The sequence below is a fragment of the Ruditapes philippinarum genome, unplaced genomic scaffold, assembly GCF_026571515.1.
Source record: "Ruditapes philippinarum isolate M1 unplaced genomic scaffold, ASM2657151v2 ctg1690_1_1_1_1, whole genome shotgun sequence".
Taxonomy (NCBI): domain Eukaryota; kingdom Metazoa; phylum Mollusca; class Bivalvia; order Venerida; family Veneridae; genus Ruditapes; species Ruditapes philippinarum.
The window spans coordinates 184,641-204,129 of NW_026856982.1; the positions used below are offsets into that span (position 1 = coordinate 184,641).

The 19,489-nt window shown below is 33.7% G+C and overlaps 1 protein-coding gene and 1 long non-coding RNA gene across 2 annotated transcripts in view; both read right to left on the reverse strand.

Annotated features, from left to right (window-relative positions):
- LOC132748366 (anoctamin-7-like) overlaps positions 1 to 19,489 on the reverse strand; it is an 87,962-nt gene that overhangs the window by 59,799 nt on the left and 8,674 nt on the right. The window contains 1 exon segment of the mRNA XM_060737954.1: positions 6,137 to 6,239. Within this exon segment, the coding sequence (XP_060593937.1) occupies positions 6,137 to 6,239 (103 nt within the window).
- On the reverse strand, positions 4,457 to 5,302 carry LOC132748355 (uncharacterized). The gene is made up of 2 exons (XR_009628240.1): positions 5,036 to 5,302; positions 4,457 to 4,889 (listed from the first exon to the last, which is right to left on the reverse strand). It is a non-coding gene; the product is annotated as an uncharacterized LOC132748355 (long non-coding RNA).

Sequence of the window (19,489 nt, forward strand, 5' to 3'; positions counted from 1 at the left end):
TTCAAAATTTTCAAGAAACTAAAAACCCTCACTTTTCTCCATAAGTTCTTCTATTTGACGTTTTAAATACTGATATAAATTAAACAGCTAACAAGAGAAAGCAGTCAGGGCTCAGTTTAAGATTTTTGTAGCGATTATATCATGGAATAAACTTAAGAGTCAAATACACACTTATTCACAAAGAAAAATTTACGGAAATAATTAAGCAGAAATTTCAAATCTAAGCTTTTTCATTTATCCAAATAGGCAAAAAAGTAGGTCAAAGACTAAACTTTCTGTATTTTTATGTACAAGTCAACTACATGTATATATATAGCAATAATTATAAATCATACATTCATATTTTTTTCTTCCAAGTTCATATTTCTAAAATAATAAACTTTTATAATACAAGAAAATAAATTTTCTATCCTAAGCAAATTATTTATTAAGTTTTAGATAACAAGTTTTCCATGGATACCATCAGTTTTAAGGTGTTACAGACTTGACATATATTACTATAGAGAGATATATTATCTATTTGTGTATCAAGAGAATATTATTCTATGATGCTGGTATGTTATATCCATTCCTTAAATGAGCCGAGTCACGACAAAACCAACATAATGGGTTTGCGACCAGCATGGATCCAGACCAGCCTGCGCATCCGCGTAGTCTGATAAGGATCTATGCTGTTCGCTATCAGTTTCTCTACTTGTTATAGGGTTTGTAAGCGAACAGCATGGATCCTGATCAGACTGCGCGGATGCGCAGGCTGGTCTGGATCCATGCTGGTCGCAAACCCATTATGTTGGTTTTGTAATGGCGCGGCTCAAAAGGCATTTTACCAAAAACACTGATAATAATTATGGTACTGTATTATTTAGATCCAAACGAAGATGATACTGATTATTGTTTGTGGTTTTTTTATAATTATTCTTAATTAATTCTAATTTACATTGATGTTTGGTTGGGTTTTGTTAAGTTACATCAACACCGAATAAAAATGGTTAAAAATTGAAACCTTAAAGAATGCCCCCCAAAAAGCAATATTCAAAACAAATTAGGGCTAAGTAAAGGTCATTTCAGTACGTTTCTAGTCTTTACTTAAGGGTATGAAGATGTAAAGTGGCCCCTCAGTACAATTTATTTCAGGCATGAACAGGCATATTTATTATTATTACAGTGTATATAGAACCATCAGTTTCCTAGCATAAAAAGATCCTCTGCTGCGTGTGACATTTCCAACCCACATGACTCTAGCCATGCCATCTTTGCTATTTGATCATAATCAAGGTCAGCACTTTTTGCTCTTCAAGCTATACTTATTTTGAAAATTTCCCTAAAAATGATAAATGGTTTTGTCCAAATTGAAAGATGGACCTGTCCATTTGTGATATTTAGTGTGGTAAAGGTAAACAAAACGATGATAGGTCTCCATGCATACTTGCCTCCAAGAAAGTGGAGGCTGTTAATTATATTGTAAGCTTTTAGCTACTTTATAATTAATACAATTTCATTTATTTAACAAAGTAATGGTTGAAGGAACTCCACTGAGGTCTGAAAGCCTAAAAATACAAAATCTCAATTTCTTATGTAGTAGATCAGCTGGGGCGATAACATGAAATAGACTAGTCAATCCATAGCTTTTTACTAAAAGCCATTAAAAGGGCTTAGGCCTCTTCCTAATCAAGAGGGAAAAACCCCTGCAATCAAAATCTTAAAACAAGAATATCATAGTCTGACCAATGATGTAAACCTGACAAATAACAACCATATGAATAAAGGTATCAAATATTCTCTCAATAAAATTATGACGAAACAAAACTAAAGTGGTAATTATGACTGAAAGAAGTTTGTGTACAAAAGGTGGCTTGAGACTCTTCAAAAATACCGTAATAATTCTATTTAGCGCCCATCCTCTAATAGACGCCCACCCCCCATATTTTAGACAAAAAACGGCCATTTTTCAGCCCAAACTTGAAAAATTAACTGCCCCTTTTAAACGCCCATCCCCCGATTTGAGTACAGTTGAGCTTACCTTTACAATTCAAGTTTCCTTATTTCCGTTTTCACGTAGGAACAAACTTCCCTTTTTTGTCTTTTTTTCCGTAAAGTTTATATGTACACGGTATTTAAATGCCACCACCTTTTACAAAAGTTCCTTTTTATGACGAACGCGGTTCTCCAAGTATTTTGGCACTGATTTCTACAATAAGTCCATCTTTGAATAATTTTGTAAGAGGCTGACATAATCCCTCCGGTATATGTCCAACAAGAGATCCATTATTTTTTACGATAATTGCGCTATCACTATGTTCATTTTCTGGTTCCAAATTACATATAATTACATGAAGTATAGTTCCGACTGGGCATGTATATTTGTAAACGTGATATCCCTTAATAACAGATTTTATAGACACAAGCATAGGTGTTGCCATAATTCAATGTGTTTTGTGTATAAGAAATATATACATGTATAAAAAATAACCATTCCGAGATGCCAAAACTCACGCGCCTATTTCATTACGTCAGCAAGGTCAACGTGCGTGGTTCAATGTATTGGGGCCCAACATGGGAGATTAGTTCTGATTAAAATTATTTTGAACAATAGCGATTGTCTTTTTATATCAAAATCCGGGCACATCAATCCCTTTAAGAACATATATGCTTGTGTCAGTAAAATCGGTCAGAACTATTCTTACTTTTTTTAACAATTATATTGGCGGGTAAAAAATGCATAATGATCGGACTTGAAATATTACATTGACTTTTTGAATTGTATAGAACATCCCAGATTACAGAGTTAATTGGTAACCTTACATAAATATTTCGTTGGGAAAAATCATAATATTTTTGCAGTAAAAATGCCTGAGGCTCATTTTTTATTCCCGTGCTTGGATACCGGACTCTACATGCACGGTATTAAAGTGCGGAAAAGAACAGACTTTAGCCGGTACGTTACGATACCGAAATCGACTTTAGCGTTGTCTGCAATTATAAATCAACATCCGCTCTATCTTCGGATTCGATTTCTTCTTATAGTTATGAGGGGCGAGTGGATTTATAAAGCCTTGCTTAGAAAATTAGTTTGTCTTATGAAGATGCGTCTCCAATTAACGCCCATCCCCAACTTTCGAAAAGTCTATGATTCTAATAAAAGCCCGGGCGCTAAATAGAATTATTACGGTAATTTATTACATTTTCATTGTAATTTACCATCCTCTCTACTGCAGAATTAATAATGAAACATTATTTCAAGAAGAATTTCGAAGCTTAATATTTTATATTCCTCAAGTAGAAGGAACGATTTTCATGCACTACTAGAATTCACTGAATAATTCATCACGCACTTGCATATTGTAGCTTAAGGAATCATTTAAAGTTACTAGAGAACTCATTCTAGAAAAAAAAACAAATTCTTTGAAAACAAGGCACTGTCATTACAAAGATCTGCAGCCATGTTTTCCTATATTTCATCCAGAAAAGATGCAAAAAAACACCAAAATTTTGTGTGGCAGTAAATGATTGATAACTCAAGATTATGGCAAAGTAAAAACATCAAGGAGAATTATTTTTCAACTCCAGAGATTTCTACTCCTATTAAAGTCAGCGAAAGAAATCAAATAAAAGAGAATAATATCATTTATGTCAGAGTTCAATATGCATCATTTGTTATCAGATGCTTGTTAAACAAATAAGAGGGTTGTTGTTGTTGTTTTCTATTTCAGAAGGCCACATTGGAAATAAGATATATATGATTGCTATTGTATGTTCTTAATGTGTAACCTTCTTTAAACTAGACCTATCACTGAAGGTGATTAATACCCCCACCAGCAACTTGAACTTTTGGAAAAAAAAGTAGTCTGAAAAAAAATTTGAACACAAACTATCAACTGTGTACAAAGAAATATTTCAATTAATTGTAATCGCATCTGGGGTCTCGAAATAAGCTTGCTATACACCAAGTTTGATTACAATATCTCATTCCTAACTCTAGTTATTGTCCGAAAACCATTTTTCTATTTTTAGTAACACTGTAACGGTGACCTTGACCCTAGGGGGTCCAAATGCAATACCAACCCAGGTCTTCATATAAGCTTCCTATACACCAAATTAGATTACAATATCTCATTCCAAACTCTAGTTATTGCCCGAAAACCATTTTTCTATTTTTAGTAACGGTGACCTTGACCTTGACCCCAGGGGGTCCAAATGCAATACCAACCAAGGTCTTCATATAAGCTTGCTATACACCAAGTTTGACAACAATATCTCATTCCTAACTCTAGTTATTGTTCGGAAACCATTTTTCTATTTTTCTTAACGGTGACCTTGACCTTGACCCCAGGGGGTCCAAATGCAATACCAACCCAGGTCTTCATATTAGCTTGCTATACACCAAGTTTGATTACAGTATCTCATTCCGAAGTCAAGTTATTGTCTGGAAACCATTTTTCTATTTTTTGTAACACTGTAACGGTGACCTTGACCCAAGGGGGCCCAAATGCAATACCAACCAAGGTCTTCATATAAGCTTGCTATACACCAAGTTTGATAACAATATCTCATTCCTAACTCTAGTTATTGTTCGGAAACCATTTTTCTAGTTTTCTTAACGGTGACCTTGACCTTGACCCCAGGGGGTCCAAATGCAATACCAACCCAGGTCTTCATATTAGCTTGCTATACACCAAGTTTGATTACAGTATCTCATTCCTAAGTCAAGTTATTGTCTGGAAACCATTTTTCTATTTTTTGTAACGGTGACCTTGACCCCAGGGGGCCCAAATGCAATACCAACCAAGGTCTTCATATAAGCTTGCTATACGCCAAGTTTGATAACAATATCTCATTCCTAACTCTAGTTATTGTCCGGAAACCATTTTTCTATTTTTAGTAACAGTGACCTTGACCTTGACCCCAGGGGGTCCAAATGCAATACCAACCAAGGTCTTCTTATAAGCTTGCTATACACCAAGTTTGATTACAGTATCTCATTCCTAAGTCAAGTGATTGTCCGGAAACCATTTTTTCTATTTTTAGTAACGGTGACCTTGACCCCAGGGGGCCCAAATGCAATACCAACCCAGGTCTTCATATAAGCTTGCTATGCGCCAAGTTTGATAACAATATCTCATTCCTAACACTAGTTATTGTCCGGAAACCATTTTTCTATTTTTAGTAACAGTGACCTTGACCTTGACCCCAGGGGGTCCAAATGCAATACCAACCAGAGTTTTCACATAAGGTTGCTATATACTAAGTTTGATTACAATACCTCATTCCAAACTCTAGTTATCGTCCGGAAACCATGATGTGGACCGACGAACGGACTGACCAACTGACCGACCGACAAGCTGACTCCTATATACCCCCCCTAAACTTCGTTTGTGGGGGTATAATAAAGATATTATTATTATTATTATTATTATTATTATTATTATTATTAGGGTCTTAGAACACTAAAATAATTTGACAAAGAGGGTCTGACAATACTAAATACCGGTAGTTTGACACAACAGTACTTAAGGTTTATCAAATAAAACCTTTTGAGGTTTATCAGAAAGTATCGCCTTTTGAGGTTTATCAGAAAGTATCGCCTTTTGAGGTTTATCAGAAAGTAAAGCCTTTCAAGGTTTATCAGAAAGTAAAGCCTTTCGAAGTTATATCAGAAATTATAGCCTTTTGAGGTGTATCAGAAAGTATAGCCTTTTGAGGTTTATCAGAAAGTATAGCCTTTTGAGGTTTATCAGAAAGTATAGCCTTTTGAGGTTTATCAGAAAGTATAGCCTTTCGAAGTTATATCAGAAATTATAGCCTTTTGAGGTGTATCAGAAAGTATAGCCTTTTGAGGTTTATCAGAAAGTATAGCCTTTTGAGGTTTATCAGAAAGTATAGCCTTTTGAGGTTTATCAGAAAGTATAGCCTTTTGAGGTTAGCCTTTTGAGGTTTATCAGAAAGTATAGCCTTTTGAGGTTTATCAGAAAGTATAGCCTTTTGAGGTTTATCAGAAAGTAAAGCCTTGTGAAAAAAACAACAGTGTCTGACACACTATATAAACAACATATACAACAAAGAATTTAAAAGTTCCTCAATTCATACAATTACTGTGATAAATTTACATAATGTTAGAGTAAACAGTAAATATTTTTACCGATTTTCCTTATTCCATCTCTGAAATAATTGTCCTTGTCTTCAGCTAGTCTATGACTTGAACGAGTCTCTAACTGTATACCTGTGTCCGAGGTCGTAGAACTCTGAAAATATTATCATATTATTTATTTCATTATTTTGTTTCTTCTTCACGTTGTGTTTTAAGTCACATGAACAATATATTATGGTCAAATGGCGACTTTTCAGCTTTACTGATGGAGGAAGACGTCAGATGCTCGTCTGACTGCATTATTTCAGACAAAGCAGGCACCTCTGAAAATATTATCAAGTTATTTATTTTATTATTTTGTTTCTTCTTCCGCTAAACCGTTACCTGATACAGGTTTTCCTTAAGCACCGGTATTCAAACAGCAGATAATAATGTCTGATATGCAAGAATTACATGTACACATCAGTGGATTATACAACAAGAGCTGTCACAGGAGACAGCGAAGCTCGACTAATAAAATACTGGACGCAGTAAGGAGGACAAAACTATGAAAGAAAAATCAATTATGTATAATTATGTATTAAGTTATAGTAAAAAAATAATATTTGTTAACATAAATTCCAAGATCAAGGGGAATAATTCTAGAAATAGTCATGCTAGAGTTATGGACCTTGTCACACAACATTTGTGTAATGATAAGAAATATATATTTGAAGTTTGAAGTAGATACCTTAAAAAGAAAAGAAGTTATTATATTTCTTAAAGAAAATCCTAAGTTCAAAGAGAGATAAATCTGTAAATATTGCATCAAGAGTTATGAACAATGTCACATAAAATGTAATTGTTGATAAGGAATAAGTATTTGAAATTTGAGGTAGATACCTTTAAAAATAAAAAAGTTATAATAAAAAATAACATTTTTCTAGTAAAAAAATCTAAGTTTATGGGGAGATAATTCTTGCAATATTGGTGCTAGAGTTATGAACCTTGTCACATAAGATGTGGATGATGATAACGTAAACATATTTGAAGTATGAAGTTGATCCCTTTAGAAATAAATAAATAACAGTAAAAAAAATATTTTTTATGGAAAATTCTAAGTTCAAGGGGAGATAAATCTGAAAATATTGGTGCTAGAGCTATGAACCTTGTCACATAAGATGGGGATGATGATAACGTAAATACATTTGAAGTATGAGGTTGATCCCTTACGAAATAAAGAAGAAACAGTAAGAAATAGTACTTTTTGAGGAAAATTCTAAGTTCAAGGGGAGATAAATCTGAAACTATTGGTGCTAGAGTTATGAACCTTGTCACATAAGATGGGGATAATGATAAGGTACATATATTTGAAGTATGAGGTTGATCCCTTAAAAAATAAGGAAGTAACAGTAAACTAGAACTGTGTCCAAAGGACACGGATGCCCCCACTGACAACATATATATGGTATATAGTGAATAAAATCAACAAAGGGCCATAATTCTGTTAAATTTGGTCGCAGCAAAAATTCCTTCCTTTACTACCATCTACACATTAAGGTTGTTCATCCCTGGAAGTTTAAGCAAAATCTGCCATCTGGTTTAAGAGGAGTTGCGTTCACAAAATTTCTATATGGTATATATAGTGAAAAAATCAACAAAGGGCCATAATTCTGTTAAATTTGGTCACAGCAAAAATTCCTTCCTTTACTATCATCTACACATTAGGGTTGTTCATCCCTGGAAGTTTAAGCAAAATCTGCCATCCGGTTTAAGAGGAGTTGCGTTCACAAAATTTCTATATGGTATATAGTGAAAAAATCAACAAAGGGCCATAATTCTGTTAAATTTGGTCACAGCAAAAATTCCTTCCTCTACTACCATCTACACATTAGGGTTGTTCATCCCTGGAAGTTTAAGCAAAATCTGCCATCCGGTTTAAAAGGAGTTGCGTTCACAAAATTTCTATATGGTATATAGTGAAAAATCAACAAAGGGTCATAATTCTGTTAAATTTGGTTGCAGCAAAAATTCCTTCCCTTACTACCATCTACACATTAAGGTTGTTCATCCCTGGAAGTTTAAGCAAAATCTGCCATCCGGTTTAAGAGGAGTTGCGTTCACAAAATTTTTATATGGTATATAGTGAAAAAATCAACAAAGGGCCATAATTCTGTTAAATTTGGTCGCAGCAAAAATTCCTTCCTTTACTACCATCTACACATTAAGGTTGTTCATCCCTGGAAGTTTAAGCAAAATCTGCCATCCGGTTTAAGAGGAGTTGCGTTCACAAGATTTCGGGACGTACGGACAGACGGACGGACGGACGTACGGACGGACAGACGGACGGACAAGTGCAACGCTATATGCTCCCACTGTGTGGGGGCATAAAAATAGTATTATTTAAGGAAAATTCTAAGTTCAAGGGGAGATAAATCTGAAAATATTGGTGCTAGAGTTATGAACCTTGTCACATATGATGTGGTTGATGATAAGGAACATATATTTGAAGTTTGAAGTTGATACCTTAAGAAATGACAAAGTTATAGTGAAAAATATTTTACTGCACCAAAACTTTAATCTAAAATCTGGACGCGGACGCCGACGCCGGGGCGAGTAGGACAGCTCTCCATATACTTCGTATAGTCGGGCGAGTAGGACAGCTCTCCATATACTTCGTATAGTCGAGCTAAAAAGAACTTGCATGGGAAACTTCAACAAGAAAATTTTCACAAAGGAGAAAAAATTCTGAACAAATCCATGCAAGAGTTATGGGCCATTGAGACAGTGACGTTCAATTACAATTCCAAAGACAGATAATGGTTGCATTAAATTTGAAAATAAAATTGACAAAATTTGTATGAAAGAAAGAAGACACACATTCAGCAAAGACATTTTAGGTTGCATTGAATTTGAAATAAAATTGGCATAATTTGTATGAAAGAAAGAAGACACAAATTCAGCAAAGACATTTTAGGTTGCATTGAATTTGAAATAAAATTGACAAAATTTGTATGAAAGAAAGAAGACACAGTCACATTCAGCAAAGACATTTTAGGTTGCATTAAATTTGAAAATAAAATTGGAATAATTGTATGAAAGAAAGAAGACACACATTCAGCAAAGACATTTTAGGTTGCATTTAATTTGAAAATAAAATGACAAAATTTGTATGAAAGAAGGAAGGCACACATTCAGTAACCCATATAGTTGCAATAACATCACAACACACTGACACATTTTACTGTGATGACAACAGTGTTTTTACATAATTATCTTCACTGAGCCAATTCTCGGAAGATTTCATCTGTCTATTCCCCCTGATTAAAAAAAGGCAATCAGGCTAACACTATTATAATATTTGTTTCTTGTCTTGTCTGAGATAGAAATATTACCCACAAATGACAATGCAACACACTAATGGACAAAAGTTCAGGCACAATACATATTTGGATTGATATGCAAAGGGACATATTAAGGATTACTCACAATTATACAAAGCAAATTGTACATATTAAGAAAATAATGTTTATCCACTTACAAAAATGGGACAAAATAAATGTTATCCTGAAACTTCATGGTGCATTTCCCATCACAATAGATTTAAGTCAACCTAATTTTCGAAGCTATAACTGCAAAAGTTTGTTAGTTGACCTAACAAATTTAAACTGGGAAAAACCCAAAATATTCTTAATTCCGTAGTAAGTCTATTGTCATCCACAATACAATTCAATATACAAAGGGACATAACTGTAAACCACACAGTTATATAAAGGGACATAATAATTACCCACAATATAAAACATAATATATATAGGGACATAAAAAATAAAAAATATATAATAAAGGGACATAAGCGCTATGGCCCATAATACAATGAAATGCAATGAAAAATAAGGAAACGAAAAATCCACATCTACCTTAAAGGATTAAAGTCGTCAGTATTCCTTTTGTTCTGTTAAACAATAAAGTCAATGCAATATTAATGTATAATAGAGTTTTGGCTAGACACTGGTGTAGACATTAGATTGATATCTCTTTGATTAAGTTATTTGTCTATAGTTTTCAAAGGAATTCCTGATGGGAGGCTTACATATCGTCACCTTAGTGCATTAATGGGTAAAGTTCTTCTAAATTTAATAGCAGTAAATCAGTTATTGCACTAAGGTGACAATATGACGTGTTAAAGTCTTCCGTGAAATCTTTTTTTACTTTGTCTTTAATATACTTTAAAGTGTTTTCCAATGGTCATGCTTTCTTAATCATTTAAAAATGAAGTATAATGAACTGGTCCCAGAACTGCATGAAATAAAGTCTCTAAAATCATTATTATGCATTCAAATAATACCTTACCAACTATTATATGATTTGGCCTTTTGACAGCAGAAATTTCAACATCAGCACAAGTTAAATTTACTAATTGATTTTCAAAGTTACATTAACCATAGGTATCTAATTTCACTTTTCGGTATTATTGCAAAACATTACCAGTGAAACAACAGTTACTGTGCTTTATTACAGTTATACCATATCAATATTGACCTGATTTTGGAACCCCTCTGTGATGACAATTCTAGTTATTAATGCAAGGCTTAGAGCTTCTAAATTTACATTGATTTTTCAAATAAAATATCTCCCATGACAGTTACAGTTCAGGAAGACAAAAATTTGTTTCACTATCACATCATGTTATCAATTCATAGAAGAATATTATTTTCACCATTAAAGGAAATCCACTGAGGTACCAAAGCCTTAAACATAAAACTTCTTACAATAGATCAACTTGGATACTTTAAAAGATAATTATGCAAATGATAACTAGAAGGGTTTTTGTCACAAAAACATATGTCTCCCAAAACTATTTATGGTCACTCATGCAAAGTTTCATTAAAATCCCACCAGTAGTTTGACCTGTGAAGGCTGGACAAGATTTTTCTATTTTTAGCTCTTAAGTGGCCATTTTGTTCAGCGAGGTGATGTGCACAACTAAGTATGGTACTCAGATCACTCCTGTAAAGGTTTGGTTGAAACCGATCTGAAGAGGAAAAATTGAATAATCTCAAAAAATCCTTTCCAGCCCCGTCAAAAAACCTTAGTAGAGTCCCTTATATATTCTTCAGTCTCAGACTGTATCTAAGATACAGTTATGTGGCAGCTTTCCGGCAGTTATGACTTCTGTTGTAATGCATGAGTGATGACTGGAGTAAAACAATAGACTTGAGCAGCTAGGAGCTTAACCTCATATTTTGTGCAACATCAAGGATAATTTGTAGATTTCTACAGTTCTTTGAGACACAAAGATAATTACAATAGACTGTTCAAACTAAAAGCACCTGAGGTCAACTCAACATTGCGCATAATTATTATGTTTTCAATAAGGTTCATAAATCTCTGACCTGACTAATTCTAATTATCGGATTAGTGGACACAGTAAGAATTTCACCACAACATATATGTTAACTTAATAGCACATGTCAATGTTTGTGGTTATTAAATCTATTGTTATTCAATTAAAAGACCAGTCTGGAGTCAGGATTTTTTTTATCAATTAAGCCCTGAACAAGTGTCGAACCTGAATTTACTCAGAATAAAAACCAAAATAATAATATACTGCTAAATTTGTATAATATAATTATTATATTGTATGATAATGTCCTGCTAATATGAACTTTTGGAAATATCAATTTTATTTTACAGGAATTGATTAAAAAGTAGAAAAATCTTCTCTGTGGCCAGATAATATGATAATATTACTTATGTACACTCTGGCTGGCCTGGCTCAATTTTAAGAGATGGTCTTAAATCTGCTATTATCAACAATTGTCTGCAAGATACATGGTCATTTCACAAGCTGCTGAAGTTCTCTCAAATCATTTTTTCTTTCAGATTTCAAAATCAAGAAAACTTTGTACAAGGTTGTTTTTTTCTCTCTAAAAAGTAATCTTAGAAAAGTTTTATATCATTTTTCTCACTTAAAAACATTCACAGACCTCTAAGGGAGTAAAACAATTTCTCAAAAGAGACCTGATATTTTCTCCCATAATCCATCATAATCTACCACATTTTCAGGCAATTTTCTGCAAATCTAAAGACAATGTGACCCAAGAAAATCAATTGGCCAAAAGACATCAATCAAGAAGCAAGATTCATATATATGACAGAAAACAATAAAATTATACAAAATGTATCAGTCAGAAAAGCATTTTGCACACAAAGGACACATATGTCAGGAAGAATTAGCAATAACTATGTTACACTGTACCATAAACAAGTGTGTAAAATATACTTTAATCTATATTCCAAATACAGACCAAGGACAATGATCTGGCAGCTAGGCAATACTTTTTACACAAACAGGCACATGTCAGTTAGTGACTTTTTGATTATGGGCCTAGAAAAACTTTTAATATAAAGGACTGACCAATACCAAAAGACATTTGAAAATCAGTTAAGAACATAGTCAGACAAGCAGTCTAACAAGTCCATACCCACTCCCCATTTTCTTTTTCCACCACCACTATGAAAATTGTGCTGGAAAGCAGTCCAGAAATTATGGCATGTATAAAGATTACCATTCTTATTCTATTCACAGTCTCCAATATATTCTCAATATATTCTCCAATCCACAGGAAGAAATCCTTAAATCTTCCAAACATTCTGCCTGATAATATAATAAAATCAAAAAGGAAATCTGGTTGTCAACTGGTTAAATGATAACTTCCAATAATAATGTCTACAGCTTGATCGCAGCTTAAAGAAAATCACTGCCTTGAAGAAAAAGTTGTTAATTATCCTAGGGGGTAATCAAATTGGAATTACTCACCAAATTTCCATTAATACCGAAGGACTTGATGTGAAAATGTTCAAGACAGAAGTGATGTGTGTGATTTGATACAGAAATAGGAGGCGATAAAATCCAATCAATTTTATATTCATTACATGGTAATAATACTATATAGTCTCAATTTTTTTTTCATCATCGAGGACAGAATTATCTAACGGGACTGGGGTCACTCCACTCAGAGGTTTCTTGACGTGGCTGCGCTGGAAATATTTTTTTTCAAGATAAATGTATTTCACTTGATGTAAGGTCTAGACCAATAACTTGTATGTAAAAATCTATTCGCTCGTCCTTCTTTTCGAGAATATTATTTTTATTCTAATTGTGAAAAATAACCCAAAATTGAAAAGTGCTGCAATATTTTTTGTTTATTGCATGTAACAATAGCACAAAATAAAATTTCCAATTTATTTCTGAGTATAGATCTTTGGTGATGTGTTAGTAGTTTCACTCCGGATCACAGCAATATTAGCCACATGATTTTACCAGAGCACAGTTCAGCCACCGCATCGGTTCTGGGCAGGCTGTCAAGCAGTTTACCAGTACCGTTGAAGTTGCTATTCACTTTTGCAAGGAACTGAAACTTCTGTACATGCCAGAGCAGAGGTACAGTTCGAATGCCCGTAGAACAGATTTCATGATCAATCACAACAAAAGTGACCTGCACTGCTTGGGAATTAAACCCAGGTCACCCAATTCACAGTCCAATGCTAACACAAGAGCGATCAGTAATCACATGTGTCGCCTCATGATGGCCAATTTCATGTTGGGACAAATTTTGTGACAGACGGACAGACAGACGGACAGTGCACAACTAGACTAACAACTTTGTACTGATCATTCCTGTAAAGTTTGGATAAAATTGCACCAGTAGTTAATGAGGAGTAGTCCGGACAAGCTTTTGCGTATCTGGCAACACACAGAAAAAAACACCTTTTTATCAAAGGGCCATAACTCGGCCAAAAATCATTCAACCGGAAAACCCGTGCAATATGCGCAAGGACTTGAGCTACAGATCAATCCTGTAAAGTTTCATTGAAATTGCATAAATGGTATAAGAGAAGTAGTCTGGACAAACTTTAAAAATAAAAAATTTTAAAGGGCCATAACTCAAACAAAAATCATTGAACCGGAAAATGCTGACAATATGCACAACTAGACTTGGTACTGATCATTCGTGTAAAGTTTGGATGAAATTGCACCAGTAGTTTATGAGGAGTAGTCCGGACAAGCTTTTGTGTATCTGGCAACACACAGAAAAAGAAACCTTTTTATCAAAGGGCCATAACTCGGCCAAAAATCATTCAACCGGAAAACCCGTGCAATATGCGCAAGGACTTGAGCTACAGATCAATCCTGTAAAGTTTCATTGAAATTGCATTAGTGGTATAAGAGAAGTAGTCCGGACAAACTTTAAAATTAAAAATTATTAAAGGGCCATAACTCTGACAAAAATCATTGAACCGGAAAATCCTGAGAATATGCACAACTAGACTTGGTACTGATCATTCCTGTAAAGTTTGGATGAAATTGCACCAGTAGTTTATGAGGAGTAGTCCGGACAAGTTTTGTGACGGACGGACGGACAGACGGACAGACAGACAGACAGACAGACAGACGGACAGACGGACAGACGGACAGACAGACGACGGAGAAGTGATCCCTATATGTCGCCACTACTCCGTAGAGGCGACACAAAAACGATAGATCTTTTGCATATCTCTCTGTTAAAGTGTCCCAGCTGATTTATGTCAGAAATTCAAATTTTATGTTTTAATTATTTTGAATCTCAGTGGAGTTCCTTCTGCAGGAAAGCTGATATAGATGTTTATTGTGCTGAACCTTGATATGAGCCACATCACGACAAAACCAACATAGTGCCTTTGCGACCAGCATGGATCCAGACCAGCCTGCGCATCCGCACACTCTGATCAGAATCCATGCTGTTCGCTTACAAACCCTATTACAAGTAGAGAAACTGATAGCGAACAGCATGGATCCTGATCAGACTGCTTGATGCGTAGGCAGCCTGGCTGGTCTGGATCCATGCTGGTCGCAAACGCACTATGTTGGTTTTGTCATGATGCGGCTCATATGTACTCAGACTTGCTTAATACACCTATAATAATAGAAAGAGCATCAAAACACAAGGCTATCTGATTTGTACAAGGGGGCGTTACCATAGGCAAAAACCCGTTCCCAGTTGTCACAATATGAAACCCGAGAGAAAAGTAACCTATGAACAAGCATATGAATATGATATATCAATCTTTATCCCTTGCTCTGTTGTCAAATAAGTAAACCCCAGAAAAAAATAAGCCAATCAATGGGCATGCTCTGGAGTGCAGGTAACTATACATGTAGTTAACGCACTGTGGAAATTGTGTATAATTTAACTCTGACACATTTTCAACAGAAATGTCCCCAAACTTTGGATACAATGTCAATAATTTACATGCTCCTAAATATTCCCATCGAGATACCAGAAAACTTTTACAGTTATTACATCGATAATATTGAGGGCAACACATTGATCAGTCTATTTACAGTGAAGAGTACTGCCAAATGAAGCTTAGATAATAGTTGGTTTGTCCCCAGCTGGGATTAGATGGAAAAACCCACATTTGCCAAGTTCGGATTACATCTATATAAAGCAAGCCATTTAGCTTACAGTATGAATCATATGATTCAGAGTTATCAAAGCCATAAAGTGTTAGGTTGAATATTTGTTTTTATTTATTTTATTTTCTTTTTTTTTCTTTTTTTGGTAGCCACAAACAGTGTCCAGACATTGGGTTGCAATGATATTCTGATATAATTATTGAATCTTTGATACAGTTTTGTCTGTCCTTTTTAAAAAATTGATATAAACTCTAGAGTTTCCTGTATCTTTTATAAATGAAGATGACAGGATAAAGTTATGACCTCAAACATTATTAAGTTTCTGGCCCATATGTATACAATTTATGTCTCAGCTGAGGTCAAACCAAGTCGGTTAATGAGATTATCTATCTTTATTTATACTTACAAGAACATCTTGATTAGCAAAGTCAACAGTTTCCTCCAGATCTGCCATCCTTTTAATTAATTGTCTCCACAATTTTCTTTTCAAACAATTTTAAACTTTATTTTTCTTTAATATTGTTTCAGTGATATCACAAGCCAGTGTAACATTTTTATTTGTAAAAATGTTTAGATTTATTCTCAACTGGAATTGAATCTGATATAAAAATTAGTTGTACAATAAATTCATTAAAACAGTAAGTTATTCCATGTCAATAAAAAAACAAAGCTGAAATTTGTTATATTGTGCTCTGTTAAAAAAAAAATTGAAATTAATAAATAATTATATAGTAATATTATGTAAGTATATCATTCAAATTAGCCCCTAAAAATAAATAATTATGTAGTTTTATTATATAAGTTTATATAAGTATATCATTTGAATTAGCCTCTAAAAATAAATAATTATATACTTATATAAGTAAACAAGAGCTGTCCGTAAGACAGCGCGCTCGACTTTTTTATTGCTTGCCAATAAAAAAAGTTTTTGCAGTAAAAGGCAATACAAGAATCTCTGTATTTTTAAAGTGAACAATGGCCATGAGCATTAAGATATTTAGTGAAGAATTATTTTATTATGACATAATTTATGGTAAAGTGAACAAGTGGATAGGAATGAATTTTTTTTAGATTTTTTAAGTTTTTTAGTGCTTGCCTATAATACAAAACATTGACAGTTAAGGGCCATAATTCAAATAAAATCTTTGACAGAATTACCTTCTCCTGGACATGTTTGGGAATCATGATTGTAAACAAGTATTCCAACTTTCAAATTAATATCTCAAACAGTTCAGTCAAAAAGTGGACTGGTACTAAAAACTTAACCAAGATTCTAAGTCGATAAAAGGCCTTAATTTTTAAAACAAATCCTTGACAGAGTTACCTTCTCTTGCGTACAGATGGGGTAATGATGTGAAATAGCATTAAAAGTTTCAAAGCAATATCTCAAAGGGTTAAGGCAATAAGTGGATTTTACCCATATTCAATGTATTTTCTAAGTCAAAAAGGGGCATAATTCTGTCAAAAACCTTGACAGAGTTATGTCCTCTTGTCTGTTGATGAAGGTCGTGATGGTAAACAAGTATGGTCAGTTTCAAAGCAATACCTCCAATGGTTTTGAAATAAAGTGAGGTGGTACAAAAAACTTAACCAAGCTCAATACACTTTCTAAGTCAAAAAAGGGCCATAATTCTGTCAAAAACCTTGACAGAGTTATGTACTCTTGTCTGTAGATGGAGGTTATGATGGTGAACAAGTATGGTAAGTTTCAAAGCCATACTTGTAATACTTCTGAAATAAAGTGGGGTGGTACGAAAAACTTAACCAAGGTGTGACGCCAACGCCGACGCCAACGCCGACGCCGACGCCGGGGCGAGTAGGATAGCTCCCCTTTTCATAGAAAAGTCGAGCTAAAAACTGGATTAACAGTCTTTTTAAAGAATTACAAAAGTATTATACAATGTATATGGAGAAATACACAAACACAAGTCTAATATAGTAGTATACTAGAAGTATAAAAACACTAAGATAATTAAGTAGCTAATCTACTAAAATAATTACTCCTCTGAGAGAGTTTTTGTAAGCTGTAGACAATACAATTTTCTCAATAACAGAAAGATCATTGAATAAGTAAAAGGCTGGTGGACAATTTTCTATATATAGATACAATTTTCTCTTTTAATACAGTGTTTTTCTAACATAGTTTTGTAAAGGTTAGCAAAGCATACTGTAATACTATTATTCAATTAAAACTTAATTTATTCCTGACTTATAACACACTGTCTCATTCACATATAGCAAATTAAATATTTTATATACATCCAGTTTAATATCACAATTTTAATCCCAATTCAATACACACATACGATACTGGTGGGTAGAAGTCATATGATTTTTATGATCAATAGATTGTATCATAACATTAAAGATATAACATGTAGACTGCATGCATGAAAGAGTTTCGTACATAGCAGTGGTATATAATATGTATACAAATTTACTTATGTGTGACTCAGATTTTATGTATTTGTTGTAGTGTAACAGTTGAGCACCCAAACACCATCACTTAAATTATGAACAGCTGAGCACACAAATACAACATAAATGTGGGCAAAACAAACCTGGGCAATGCATAATAAATATGCTGACAACCGCAGGCATGCTTGATAGCTGATAACCGCCCACACCTTTAAAATATTTGACCAAGGTTACTTTAGATATTGATATTATAACATTAACCTTACAAAGCTTACAAAGACTCCAAGAGATCATGTATTGTATGTATTCTAGGCTTCAAATCAGGGTCCATCTGCCCTTTCAGGCACTGAGAGTACCAAACCCCTCTGAGGGATCATCGTTTTTTTTTACATTTTTATATTTCACAACAACAGGACTGGTGTCAAGTGCTAAGGGACAGCTGTAAAAAGTTGCCCCGTAATTCAGTGTTGTTTTGATTTTTCTGGTAATTCCAGATCATTGAGCCCAGCACTTTTAAGTGTTGAAATTTGAGAATCGTTCAAGCCAGTGCTAGGGGGCATGAGGGATATTGCACTTTTTCATTATCCCTCATGTACAGACTCAAACAAACCGAGTCTGCAATTTTCATGTAATTTTGTTGTGATTGAATTGCTTCAGTGGGATTACCTAGAATTTTACATTATGCTAAAATTACCCAATGAGACATAATTAATTTATTATTTGATTTATAATAGGTGGATGAAATATTAAACTTTAATATAATAAAGTACATGTATATACATATCCATATGTACATGAGGGAGTGATTATGAATAAAGACAAATTGAAATTAATGGGAAAAGTAAAAATTTTAACTGAAAATATGATTGATTCTTGTAACAGATTAAATGCACTTGCATTTTTAAAAAGAATGATCTAGGGTTCTAAGTCAATTAGCACACACTTCTGTACAATGAAAAAGGATTTCTAAACTTCAGGTAAAATATTTATATGACATTGTATATACATGTAATGATACTAAAATTACATTTGTAAACAGGATATACAAGTATGAATAAAATGAAAACTGGGGAAAAAAGCAACAGGTAATATACCTGATGATTTTGCACTATTATGCATTTGAAACAGTCCATTCAAAGTTTAAGGTATTTTAATATTTTCTCATTTAATATTGGGACAAGATCTTAGCCTTTTCATTTTGGAAAAAAGCACTGCTAAAATTGCTAATTTGGGAAGTAAAAAAGCCAATATAACTGTAAATTCAGATTTTAAAGAAAATTTTGATTGGGAAGATGCCCTATTATATGTACATGTTTATGGTGAAAAATTAGTGGAAAATATGATAATTTAGTTACTTCCAGACTGTACTAATGCTCTACACTGGTGGTTAAGGCTACAAACAACACTGTGACTCTAACCATTAAATTCAATGATATGAAATATAGTTAAAGATTTGTGGATTGGGAAATTATGAAGTTTTAAGCCATATTCCAAAGATTTCAGAGCTAAATTCTATGAGCCAAATTCCAAAGACTTTAGAGCCA